Here is a 12,005-nt window from a genome sequence, read left to right as displayed (position 1 = left end):
TCAGTATTGCAGCCTGCTGCGACCCAGCTAACAATCAGGCACGTGAAATAAAGCGACCAAACAATGGCTAACTGCAATTTCTTAAATATATGTGCGAAATATAGCAGTACTGACTCAAAAAAAAAAAAAAAAAGTCTAAACCAACACACCTTGACCCAGATGCAATGCTTACTTATTAGGCACCACATTTCCCAATTAAGTGGAAAAACAAAAGAAATGAAGATTTTTCTACCTTTTAAATGCAGGTAAAACCACTCTCTACATCTCCTACATCTTTCACAAACAAACAAGACATTCAAGTGCCAACACGGGTCTCAGTCATGCCAATGTACGTTTGCAAAGAGGTCCTGAAATCAACCTGAAGCAACACATTCTCTGCAAACAAGCGTCAATTCCATAAATAAAAGCAAACAGAAACTTTAAAGCACCATTAATCGACGGAGGTTCAGCGCTAAGACGACTTCAACTGAGGAAAACCGTCTGCCACATTTCCATAGTCAATTGCTTAACTTGATGCAAAAAAAATACCACGTCCACCTCCACCAGCTCCCCTAAACGCTCTCACAGCCCTGACGGAGGGAAAACAGCGTTTACACAGTAAAAATGTACCATTTTCGTGAGGAAATGCGCTGTTCTGCAGCAGTTCCTGCATTCCTCCCACAGAGGAGCATCCCAGAGACACCAGGCAGAACACCCAAAAGAAGGCGTTCCCCTCCCAAACTTCGAGCAGTTCCCTCCCTCCTCCTCACGCAAACACTCTTGAAGCACAAGTGAGATTCCACGCGAGTTTTTCGGTGTTTGCGGCTCCAAACGCACCGAACGCGTACGTACCTGGCGTATCGGGTACCGTGCGAATCGGCGGGGCTGCGGGAGGCTACGCTGGGACACCCCGAGCGCTACAGGCGGGGCCGGGCCGGGCCGGGGGCGGTACCGCGGGGGGGCGGGCACTGGGCACGGGCTGGACGCCGGCACTGGGCACGGGGCTGGACACCGGCACTGGGCACGGGCACTGGGCACGGGCACTGGACACGGGCACTGGACACGGGCACTGGACACGGGGCTGGACACCGGCACTGGACACGGGCACTGGGCACGGGGCTGGACACCGGCACTGGGCACGGGCACTGGGCACGGGGCTGGACACGGGGCTGGACACCGGCACTGGACACGGGGCTGGACACGGGGCTGGACACCGGCACTGGACACGGGCACTGGGCACTGGGCTGGACACCGGCACTGGGCACGGGGCTGGACACAGGGCTGGACACCGGCACTGGGCACGGGCACTGGGCACGGGGCTGGACACCGGCACTGGGCACGGGCACTGGGCACCGGCACTGGGCACGGGCACTGGACACTGGACACCCGCGCTGTCCATGAACACCCCCGAGACTCCCTCACGGACCCCGGGCGCGAGCGCCCCTCAGGCACGCGGGACACGCCCGCGCGCGCGGACAGACCCCCCCCACCCCGCCCAGCCGCCAGGGGGCGCCCCGCGGAGCGCGGACACAGCGCGGGAGCGCCGCGCACTCACCTGCCCTGTCCCCGGCGCGGAGCGGAGGGGTCCCGAGGACGGGATGGGCACAGATGGACCCACGGACGAAACGGACGGAAAAGACGGTCCCACGGGCAGAACGGACGGAACAGACAGCCCCACCACCCGCCAGCCCGGCCGGGGACGCGCCGCCGTCACCACGGCAACGACGCTGGGGCGGTGCTGCGTGAGGTCAGGGGTGCTGGGGCGGAGCCCGCGCGCGGAGAGGCGGCAAGATGGCGTCTACGGCGGCCGGGAAGCAGCGCATCCCCAAAGTGGCGAAGGTGGGTGGCAGCGAGGGCGACGGGCACCCCTGGGAGCACCCCCGGGACTCCTGGCAACCCGCTCGCCCCGGGCTGTGCGGTCCCGGCGGATCGCGGCGAGCTCCGGCCCCTCCCGCGGCAAACACCGCCCGGAGCGGGGCGCCGGAGGAGAGCGGCCAGCGGAGCATTGGGCAGTGTTGTGTTAGAGGGTGTGAGCCGAGCCCCCCTTCCGCTTGCCTTGCAGGTGAAAAACAAAGCACCCGCCGAAGTTCAGATCACAGCAGAGCAGCTGCTGAGAGAGGCAAAAGAGAGGGAACTTGAGCTTCTCCCACCGCCTCCGCAGCAGAAGATCACAGATGTTGAAGAGCTAAATGACTATAAACTCCGGAAGAGGAAGGTACAGTAAAAACAACAAGCTTAATCTCGACATTCGCATAAAACACTAAAATTCTACCGTTTTTAACTTAAGCAAGGTGTAGTCTGTATCCCTTGTGGACTTTACAGGTGGACACCAAGTCTTTAAAAACCCTTACTGTTTCTTACTACTCGTTACCAAAGCCTGTAAGTTACAGATGTGTTGTTTGACAAAATCTGGTAGGAGATAACATCTTCCCTGTGCCCGTGTTCAGAGAACTGAAAGGATAATTGTTTACACAGTTAATAGGCATTTTCTTCATTACCAGCAGCATCTGGCCAGTCACTACAAAATAACATTAACCAAAAAAAAAAAAAATTACAATAATGCTGGGTTACAATTCTTGTTTTAAAAGAATTGTTTTGCTTGTGCAAATTTACATATGGTTTTGCTCAGCTTTTTCCTTTGAAAATGTCTATGCAGGACCAGCAAAGCCAGCATATTCCTAACAGGGAGCTTTCCCCTTGATCTTCACTGACAGGATCAAGGGGAAAATTACTTGGGCCCCCCAAGTGGCCTTGATCACCTTTCAGGTCTCCCTTGGTTACCTTCTTTCATCTCTTCTATGGATGTAGTGGCTCATTCCTGTCAAATAACTGTGTAAAACATGATTAACCACATGTGACATCCAACACCAGCCACCCTGACCACAACACAAGGCTGGAGATGCCCTCACTGACACCTTAGCACATTTGATGCCAGCATATTAAATCCAGGGAGTAAGAATAAGGCTTCTCTCTTTAAAGCAAACTTTAGTCCAGTGGTACATACACGTCAAAGTGACTAAATTCCTGCTGGTGCATCCAAATATATCCATACATATCTGCAATGACTGGATTCCAGTTGTCCAGGTAGTACTGCTATCAAAACATTAAGCAGAACATTTAAAAATTGAAGTAGTATTTTAGTGCTGTCAGCTGTTACTCCATCAATGTTTCAGGTGTCAGGTTGCAGGAGCCTGAGTTTAGCCCTGTTCTGCATGGTGATGATCTACGTTTCTAGCTTCTCTGATAGGCAATTTTTACAGTGTTGTGTTGAATGTTAGATTTGTTATCACAGCTGCACAGGTGTAAGACATTGGGAATTCTTAATAATGATAAGGGTAATAATACCCCATATCACATATGGGGTAGTATTGTGTTATAAAAATACCCTATAAGCCACTTATGATGTGAATGGTCTGCAGAAAGATTTCTTACTTACAGATATAATTTTCTCCTCAGACTTTTGAAGACAACATAAGAAAGAACAGGACTGTTATCAGTAACTGGATAAAGTACGCACAATGGGAGGAAAGCTTGAAGGAAATCCAGAGGTAATGATGCAGCTTCAGGCATCTCTTGTAAGCCTTTTCAGACACACACCCAATTCTTGGGGGCACATTTTACCTGCCCTGTACTTGTGTTTTCCAGAGCCCGTTCCATTTACGAGCGTGCCCTGGATGTGGACTACAGGAACGTCACCCTCTGGCTGAAATATGCCGAGATGGAAATGAAGAACCGCCAGGTCAACCATGCCAGGAACATTTGGGACCGAGCCATTACCACCCTGCCCAGGGTGAACCAGTTCTGGTACGTTGGCAGAGCAGGGAACACCTCTTCCAGCCCCAAAAACTGCAGTACTTGTCTGTTCTAGGGTTATGCAAAAGTGACTCGTGTCCTGTTTCTCAGGCTTCAGGCTAGTCTGAAAAAAGAAAAGGTGGAAGGCTGAAGTTTTGGAGAGGTTTTGTACTTTTTTAAGTGGCAAGAGCATTGGGAGAGAAGGATGTTTGTGTGCTGGGATGCTGCTAGTCACAGCTGTGTCTACAGGCATTTCTGGGTGGGAGGAAATTGTGAAGGAAACTCGTGGATGCTCTTATGAAGCACTCAAAGAAATCCTTGAATTGACACATTCACTGTGTGATTGTAGAAACTCAATCCTTTCCCCAGGTACAAGTATACTTACATGGAAGAGATGCTGGGGAATGTTGCTGGGTCACGCCAGGTGTTTGAACGGTGGATGGAGTGGCAGCCAGAGGAGCAAGCTTGGCATTCTTACATCAACTTTGAGCTAAGATACAAGGAGGTGGACAGAGCACGAAGCATTTACGAGAGATATATCCTTTTCAGTGCCTTGTGACTCCTGTCCAGGTTCAGGCCTGCATTCTTTATTTTCTTCCCAGCTATTCCATGTCCAGCAATGTCCCAGTGCTCCTTTTCACTGTGTGTGTGAATGGGTGTGCTGGGAATGAGCCACCACCCTGGGAGCCAGCAGGAGGTGTTAAAAGCATGTGTAGGGAAAGCCTCCAGATTCAGTGAAGTGGCTGTAGCTCCTGCCACAACAGGGTCTATTTAACTTCACTCATGCATCCAGCTCTTTTCTGGTCATCATTTGTTTCAGATTTCTACTCAGATTTTCTGTGACCCTTACCCCTTTTTAAGTTCTCAGTAAGGCACAAAGCCTTTGCATGCGTAGAGCTGTCAGTGTGTTCTTCCCAGCTGCATTTATTTTTCCCCTGCATGCACCATCCTGGGGAGTTGTTTGATGTAGTCCTTGACCCAGTAGTCCCTGGTAAGAACACAGAAGTGTCCCACTCAGCCACCACTTTCTTTAACAAAGCTCTACTTGTCCTTGTTCACCCTGACGTGAAGAACTGGATCAAGTACGCCCGCTTTGAGGAGAAGCACAGTTACTTTGCTCACGCAAGGAAAGTGTATGAGAGAGCAGTGGAGTTCTTTGGGGAAGAGCACATGGATGAGCACTTGTATGTGGCTTTCGCCAAATTTGAGGAGAACCAGAAAGAAGTAAGATCTTCTTTATAGTGTGTCTGAGTCATGCCAGGGTTTCTCCTTGAATATCAAAACTCAAGGCCATTTAACATTCACTGCAATACTTGTAGTTCCCTTGTGATGCCCTGTTCTTGTAGTCTGAGTTAGGGAGTCAGCTTTTTAGTTTATCTCTAGTTGCCTTTTGGTGACATCAATAAATTGTGTTCTAAGGGAGATCTGCCAAACCCAATACCAGCAGCATTGGCTCAAACCTGTATCCTCAGACCTGAGAGGTTCTGAGAGGTTATAGTCCTGCATAATAGGAAACTGATGTTTTTCACAGTCTCTAAGGTTCCCAGGCTGGTAAGAAATCAAAAACATTCTGTGAACCTCAAACTACAACCTCTTAAAAATGGTTTAAATATTTTAAACCTGTAAATGAATAAGAGATGACAGGGGCTGGCCTTTACAGATTTATTTTTTCCCCTTAAAGTTTACTCTTCAGGGAGATCTGTGTTAGTCCTGCTCTAAAACAATCACTTTGAGATGTTCCATAACTCTCTATTCTATTAAATGTTGCCAAAAGCTCATTGAAAAATTGTGGGGGAGGACACAAACTGCTTTTCAAAGATTTTTCAAATTATATTTAATATTTTCAGTTTGAAAGAGTAAGAGTTATCTACAAGTATGCCTTGGATAGAATTCCAAAGCAGGACGCCCAGAATCTCTTCAAGAATTACACCATCTTTGAGAAGAAGTTTGGAGACAGGAGGGGCATTGAGGACATCATTGTCAGCAAGAGGAGATTTCAGTATGAGGAGGAGGTGAAGGTATGTATGACAGGTACCTTCCAGGCTCATTGTGCCTCCAGCTCCTGCTTGAAGTACACAAGTATTTTTTGATATCAAGGCTGATGAGTTTTACATTACCTTTGACAATCAGTCCAAAAAAATACCAAGAGAATGTTCATTTTAGAGCCAGAATTCCATCCCTGGGGAAGAGAATTATATTTGCATTCTGTGCTTTTTTGGTTTCTGCTTTCTAATCTAGACTGTGCAGGCAGAGTTTTTTGATTAAACTCAAAGCTCAGTAGTACCCTCTCAAGTCATCTTAGGGATAATGCAGTTTAGCTTGTAACTTACTACTTCAGTTAGGGAGTAGCCATTAAAGGACACCTCAGCTGCCCATAAATACTTTTTTGTGAGAAAACCATTGTGCCACAGCTGTCTGCTGTTCAGTCCACACTGCATATTTCATCATTCCTCATCCCTTCTCACACTTCACTTGGATTGCCTTCGTTGAGACAATGCTGGGGGCTAAATAAAAACAAAATAAATAGATCTTAAACTCACTTTTAATCCAAAAGCTCTGCCACAAGCATCCCCAAGACTGACAGCTTTCATTAATATTCCAGTGATTTATATTAAAGGGGAAATTCTGACTAATTTCAAGTAAAGGAACAGGCTCTATTCTTTTTAATGACTGAAGTTTCTTTGCTGTTCCCCTCCTCCCCTCCCTCTGGAAGGCAAACCCCCACAACTATGATGCATGGTTCGACTACCTGAGGTTGGTGGAGAGCGACACGGATGCCGAGACCGTGCGGGAGGTGTACGAGAGAGCCATCGCCAACGTGCCCCCCATCCAGGAGAAACGCCACTGGAAGAGGTACATCTACCTCTGGATTAACTATGCACTCTACGAGGAGCTGGAGGCAAAGGCAAGTAGTAGCAACTCAGGTGTTTTCCTTTCCTTGTGTCACTACTGATGTTTTAATAAGAAAACCAAGAACTAAATATTCTGTGTCTTACTGGTTTTGTGTGACACGCTACAGGATTTACTATTTAAGTATAGGGATTTTTTCCTCTTTCAGTCTTCTCTCTAGTGCATAGGGGAAGAGAAAAAACAAACTTGTTTTACTCCAATTTATCCAGCAACACACTGGTAATAAAAGCAGAAGTGGATATTTCTAACCCCAGCTGAACTACCTATGCCAGGCTGCTACCTGAACTTGTGAAATAGTTCTATAGTTAGCAAAAACTATTTGTGAAGCAGCCACGTTGTTGCTATAGTGGCCTTTTGAGGCTGTGCAAGTATTGTTACTAGTCACGGAACATTAGAGCTGTTCTGAGTACAGAGCACCTATTCAGTGTCTGTTAAAGGAAAAGGCATTTCTCCTCCCACAACGAGGACACTCCTTGATTTACTGCCTGCTTCTTAGTACTGAACCTTGCTTTGGAAAAGTACATCTTGCTAATTCAGAAGCTACCACCTTTGAATTGTGCACAGTAAGTAGATAAGTATTTGTGACTCTAATCACCTTGACTTAAGAAAAAAGCATTGTTCTGCAGTTTTGCAGTCATTGCAGGATTCAGAATTGAGCATAGTCCCAGCAGTAATCAAAGTGTTTAACGGTGCCTGTTCTTACAGGATGCAGAGCGAACCAGACAGGTGTACCAGGCATGCCTTGAGCTCCTACCACACAAGAAGGTATGGCTCCTCCAGCAGTTTGGGTTGAGTTTTGGGTTAAAATTCCCAAGATAAGGGCCTTTAGCTCTCTTCTCCCCTAACATTCAGGTGTGTAGGCAGCTCCAAACGGCAGCTAGCAGGTTCATTAATGCTTTGCTTAAAACTTCAAGTTTCCCTTCCAGTTTCCCAAAATGTCCACCTTCCAAAATGGATGGGCGATTTTTCAAGCTAAAGTGCAAGATGTCTGTAATTTGCATCACAGTGGGAAACTGCAGGATGTCAGATGTCTGGTGTCAGATTCCCTCATACGCATGAAACACAAGGGTTTTTCTAGTATTTTCAAATTATTAAGTAGTTGCTAAGTAGACTGTGAGAAAATGAAATTACACATAGTCAGAAAATAGGGAAAACCATTTAGTCATTGCTTGCTTGCTTTCCTCCTCGGGCAGGATCGTTCATAGCTGCTGACAGCCCATTCTCTTGCAGTCTCTGTAGGACACTTGTGGCTCTGCTTTACTGGGTCAACACCTTTTATACCATCCAGTGGCCTCCATGGTCACCACTGAGGCAGCTGCATTTGATAAAATAGCTTTCAGGTCTGTCTTCCCCATTACAATTGGTCTTCAGGGCTTAATGTTGGGGTTTTATGGGCTTTTTTTTGCTTGTGAACTTCAACTGAAATATCCATGTGGCCAAACCCTTACAACTGCATTGCCTTGGAATGTCAGAAAATCCTTGTTCATGTTCTTTTTTTTAACATTTCTTCTGTCATCTGAGTATCAGATTAATCTCTGATTATTAAGAGCTGATTAGCTTTTAATTGATTCAGCAGTAGTTGATGTTTTGCCAGTTGATGATTGGTCAAAAAACTATTTTCTCTGTTTTGAGAGACTTCTGTCCTGGCCATTTTTCCTTTCACTCCAGTATATTGTCCTGTCATAGAGAGGTTCTTTTAGGTAATGAGTGCCTACCCTTTCAGCAGGAAAACACAGATCAAATGAGATTAACAGCAGTAGCAGTGATATCTTGTATAGACAGGATGCTTATTTTTTTAAGGAATGTGTGCAGTATTATCTATTGACTTTCCAGCCTAAATGTTGTTCTTTTTCTTCCAGTTTACATTTGCCAAAATGTGGCTGCTGTATGCACAGTTTGAAATTCGTCAGAAAAACCTCCCCCTTGCCAGAAGGGCTTTGGTAAGCTTTTGTCAGTGCCATAATTGACTTCCCTAACTAATAGTAACACAGGAATGGCATTAAAAGATCTTCAATTGTCCTTTCTAAATTGCTGGTTTAATCCACTTAAAATAAAGCATCCGAGAAGTCTGCAGGGGCCAGCATTTACTGTCATGTATGATTTAAAAAGAAATGTAGCTTGCTCTGATGAATTAGCCCCAGGCAGAAATGACAAAGCACTCCTCTGAATGCAGAGCACCCACATCAGCTTAGTGCTCTTACAAGTTCTTAGCTGCTGCTGATTCCTTACAATGATACTTGTTCTAACAATAGCATTTCAAAAAGTATTGCAGATGAAAAGAAGGTTTGACTCTAGAAAATTAGGACCTGCCAAACTGTGTTCGAGTCCCAGCTGCAGGCAGAAGCAATCACAGGGACTTCAGGCAGGCTCAGGAGCTGCTGAGCAGGTTCACTGTATGAATGTCAGCATGTCAAGGGACAACAGGGTGTGATGAGGCAGCAAGATCTTTTGAAATGAAAAACTTCCTTTCCTTTCAGTTCAGATATTCTTAGTAAGCTCAGGGATAGCATCAGGCATTTTGAGAGAAAGCCAGTGTTGGTAGCAGTCAAAATGATTTGACTTTAAAGAGCAAACTGATGAGTTGTGGTTCAAACACTGGAGAGTAAAGAAATGTTTAGAAAATAGAGCAGGTTTTATTTCCCTGCAGGATCACTAAGGGTTTTTGGTTTGTTTTGTTGTTTTGCTTGACAGGGGACATCCATAGGTAAATGTCCAAAAAATAAACTGTTTAAAGGTTACATTGAGTTGGAGTTACAACTGCGTGAGTTCGACCGTTGCCGAAAGCTGTATGAAAAGTTCCTGGAGTTTGCACCAGAAAACTGCACGTCCTGGATTAAGTTTGCTGAGCTGGAGACCATCCTTGGGGACATCGACCGTGCCCGGGCCATCTACGAGCTGGCTATTGGCCAGCCCCGGCTGGACATGCCAGAGGTGAGCAGAGAGGGGCCAAATTTCAGGTATTTATTGCACAGTGTGGCTGATGAACATGTAAATAATCCACCAGATAAAACATGAGGTGAAAGCTGAATGGATTGTGTTCACCAGGTTTTGTGCTGCTCAGCCCTAATCCCAGCCCATGCTGCCAGTGAATGCCCTGATCTCCAGACCTTTTCTCAGAGAAATTTCACCTTTATCCTTTCTCTTCCCCTCCCAGTATCTCAGTGTGCTCCGAACAAACATGATGAGAGGTTTCTCTGTTGCAGGTCCTTTGGAAATCCTACATTGACTTTGAGATTGAGCAGGAGGAGTATGAGAAAACCAGGAACCTTTACCGCCGGTTACTGCAGCGCACACAGCACGTCAAGGTTTGTGTGGGCACCAAGACACAGAACTGACCCTGAACCTGGCCCACGGGCAGGGAATGCCTAGGCTGCCTTGATTCAAATCAACCCAGGCTCAGGCCTGTGCCTGTGCTCTGAATGGGGGAGGGAAGTTTCTGAATTCCATACACCAACAGGCATATCTCAGATGAAAGAAGCTTTCCCAAGCAGCCCTCTTTGCTGAGCACCTTTGGGGCCTTAGTTACAAAAACATTGCAAGGGAAATTGTGATTTTTCCCTGTGTCACTTGGTGCTGTAATTGACTAAATTCACATAGATTTCTCGCGGTTTGAAACAGCGACAAGAAATTGATCCACATGGCTTTAAGTGGATATTGTGTCCTGCAGAAATGGGGCGAATCTCACAGGTGTGAAACAAACAGGGATTTTCTGGGCATCTCCTTGCACTGATGCTTGCTTTTTTTTTGCTCCTTTGGCTTTTGTGAAGCTCTGCCTTAGCCATGGTAGTGCAGAGTGGAGGTTGGAGCTGGGTTTTGCTGTGCTCTGCCCGCAGGTGTGGATCAGCTTTGCGCAGTTTGAGCTGTCGGCAGGGAGGGAGGAGCGGCTGTCCCGCTGCCGGCAGATCTACGAGGAGGCCAACAAGGCCATGCGCAGCTGCGAGGAGAAGGAGGAGAGGGTCATGCTGCTGGAGTCCTGGAGGAGCTTCGAGGATGAGTTTGGGACTGATGCCACTAAGGAGAGGATAGATAAACTGATGCCCGAGAAAATAAAGAAGAGGAGAAAACTGCAGGCTGAAGATGGGGTAAGGAAAAATGATGTCAGTAGTGGCTGTGAGCCCTTGGTAGCTTTATGCTTTTATGGAGTCAGCTGCTGGGCATGGGCTAACAAACAACATTTCCTGTTGTTTCTCTTTAATTTCTTTCTTACTAGAAGCACCTCCTAATAGTCAATGTTAATGTGCAAATTAAATTTGCTTTGTGGTATTTTTCTTTCTAGTCTGATGCTGGATGGGAGGAATACTATGATTATATTTTCCCAGAAGACACTGCCAATCAGCCTAACCTCAAACTCCTGGCTATGGCAAAGCTCTGGAAGAAGCAGCAGCAGGAGAGTGAAGCTGCAGCCATGGATCCTGACAAGGACATTGATGAAAGCCAGACTTAACACCCTGCCTTTCCCCACCCCTTTCTTGGGCCCTTGTACAGTATTTTCATCGGTGATAAATAAATGTATTTGGGGAGTTTTAGTAATACTGACTTTACATGGATTTTGTGTGGAAGACAAGCACCATCTTGGGGTCAATTCCCATTCACTGTCCTGTGGGTGTCCAGCAGTTACAGGAAAGGTCCTGGGATCAGTGCAGGGGTCTGCAGCTGTCACCAGTGACCTGAGAACTGGGCAGGGACTTCACTTCTAGCACAAGGCCCCTGTCCCAAGCCTCCCAGAGCCTGTCCCAGCACTGCTCAAGGGTATTAATGTGCCAGGGCAGCAGACCTACTGTCTTGAGTGAGAGAGATGTCTCTAACCATCATACCTCATGAATTTTCCAGTAATTCTTTTAAAAATGAAGATATCATTAGAACATTGAAAACAAAAAGCCCTGTTGACCACAACCTGGTCAACTTCCTATCCAAGGATGCTTTTATCCCAGGAAGCTGTTAGGGGAGACAGTAGTAGAAGTTAAATACACTGAAAGTAACCCCCAGAGGACAAGCCTGTAGACATCAGTACCACAGTCAGTCTGTGTTTGAACACTTCATGTCTTGGCAGACACCAGCAGAGCTGTGTTACCACTGCTTGGACTGGGCTGTCACCACCACTCTGACCTGTCTAGACCTGGCCCTGTGGTCAGAGCAGCCTTTTCCTGTCCCATGTGAGCCTCTTCTCCATGTGCCTCTCCACTGCCCTCTCACCTCTGAGTGTTTCTGTTGACCCATACCCCAGTACATTGTAATGCTCGTTTCTATTTTCCTCCTTTCAATCCTTTCTGCTGCTCTGTGCCCCTGTGAAAAGTGTGTGCTTTTGACTTTTCTTTTGAGGTTTC

The 12,005-nt window shown here is 46.8% G+C and overlaps 2 protein-coding genes across 8 annotated transcripts in view; one reads left to right on the top strand and one right to left on the bottom strand.

The window, feature by feature from the left end:
- The window catches only part of CFAP61 (cilia and flagella associated protein 61), a 96,963-nt gene extending 95,308 nt beyond the window's left edge, over positions 1-1,655 (bottom strand). For 6 of the 7 annotated variants that reach the window (XM_085054084.1, XM_085054082.1, XM_085054085.1 and 3 more), the window contains exon 1: positions 1,535-1,655. The gene's annotated coding sequence lies outside the window, so the exon portion shown is untranslated. Of the gene's footprint in view, positions 1-831; positions 875-1,534 lie in introns of those variants that run through there. The other variant, XM_085054083.1, reaches the window with a different exon arrangement.
- Positions 1,656-1,683: 28 nt separating this feature from the next.
- CRNKL1 (crooked neck pre-mRNA splicing factor 1) lies at positions 1,684-11,211 on the top strand. The gene is made up of 14 exons (XM_085054090.1): positions 1,684-1,818; positions 2,042-2,194; positions 3,436-3,527; positions 3,625-3,783; positions 4,141-4,307; positions 4,817-4,995; positions 5,619-5,789; positions 6,485-6,676; positions 7,387-7,446; positions 8,541-8,621; positions 9,373-9,612; positions 9,885-9,986; positions 10,515-10,763; positions 10,958-11,211. Exons 1-14 carry the CDS (start codon positions 1,771-1,773, stop codon positions 11,123-11,125), a joined length of 2,061 nt encoding a protein of 686 aa, XP_084910216.1. The 5' UTR covers positions 1,684-1,770; the 3' UTR covers positions 11,126-11,211.
- The last annotated feature ends 794 nt before the right edge of the window (positions 11,212-12,005 follow it).

The sequence above is a fragment of the Lichenostomus cassidix genome, chromosome 3 (genome assembly GCF_008360975.1).
Source record: "Lichenostomus cassidix isolate B80296 chromosome 3, HeHo_3.0, whole genome shotgun sequence".
Lineage (NCBI taxonomy): Eukaryota > Metazoa > Chordata > Aves > Passeriformes > Meliphagidae > Lichenostomus > Lichenostomus cassidix.
Note: the sequence above shows the minus strand (reverse complement) of the source record. Positions and strands in the feature narration are given on the sequence as shown.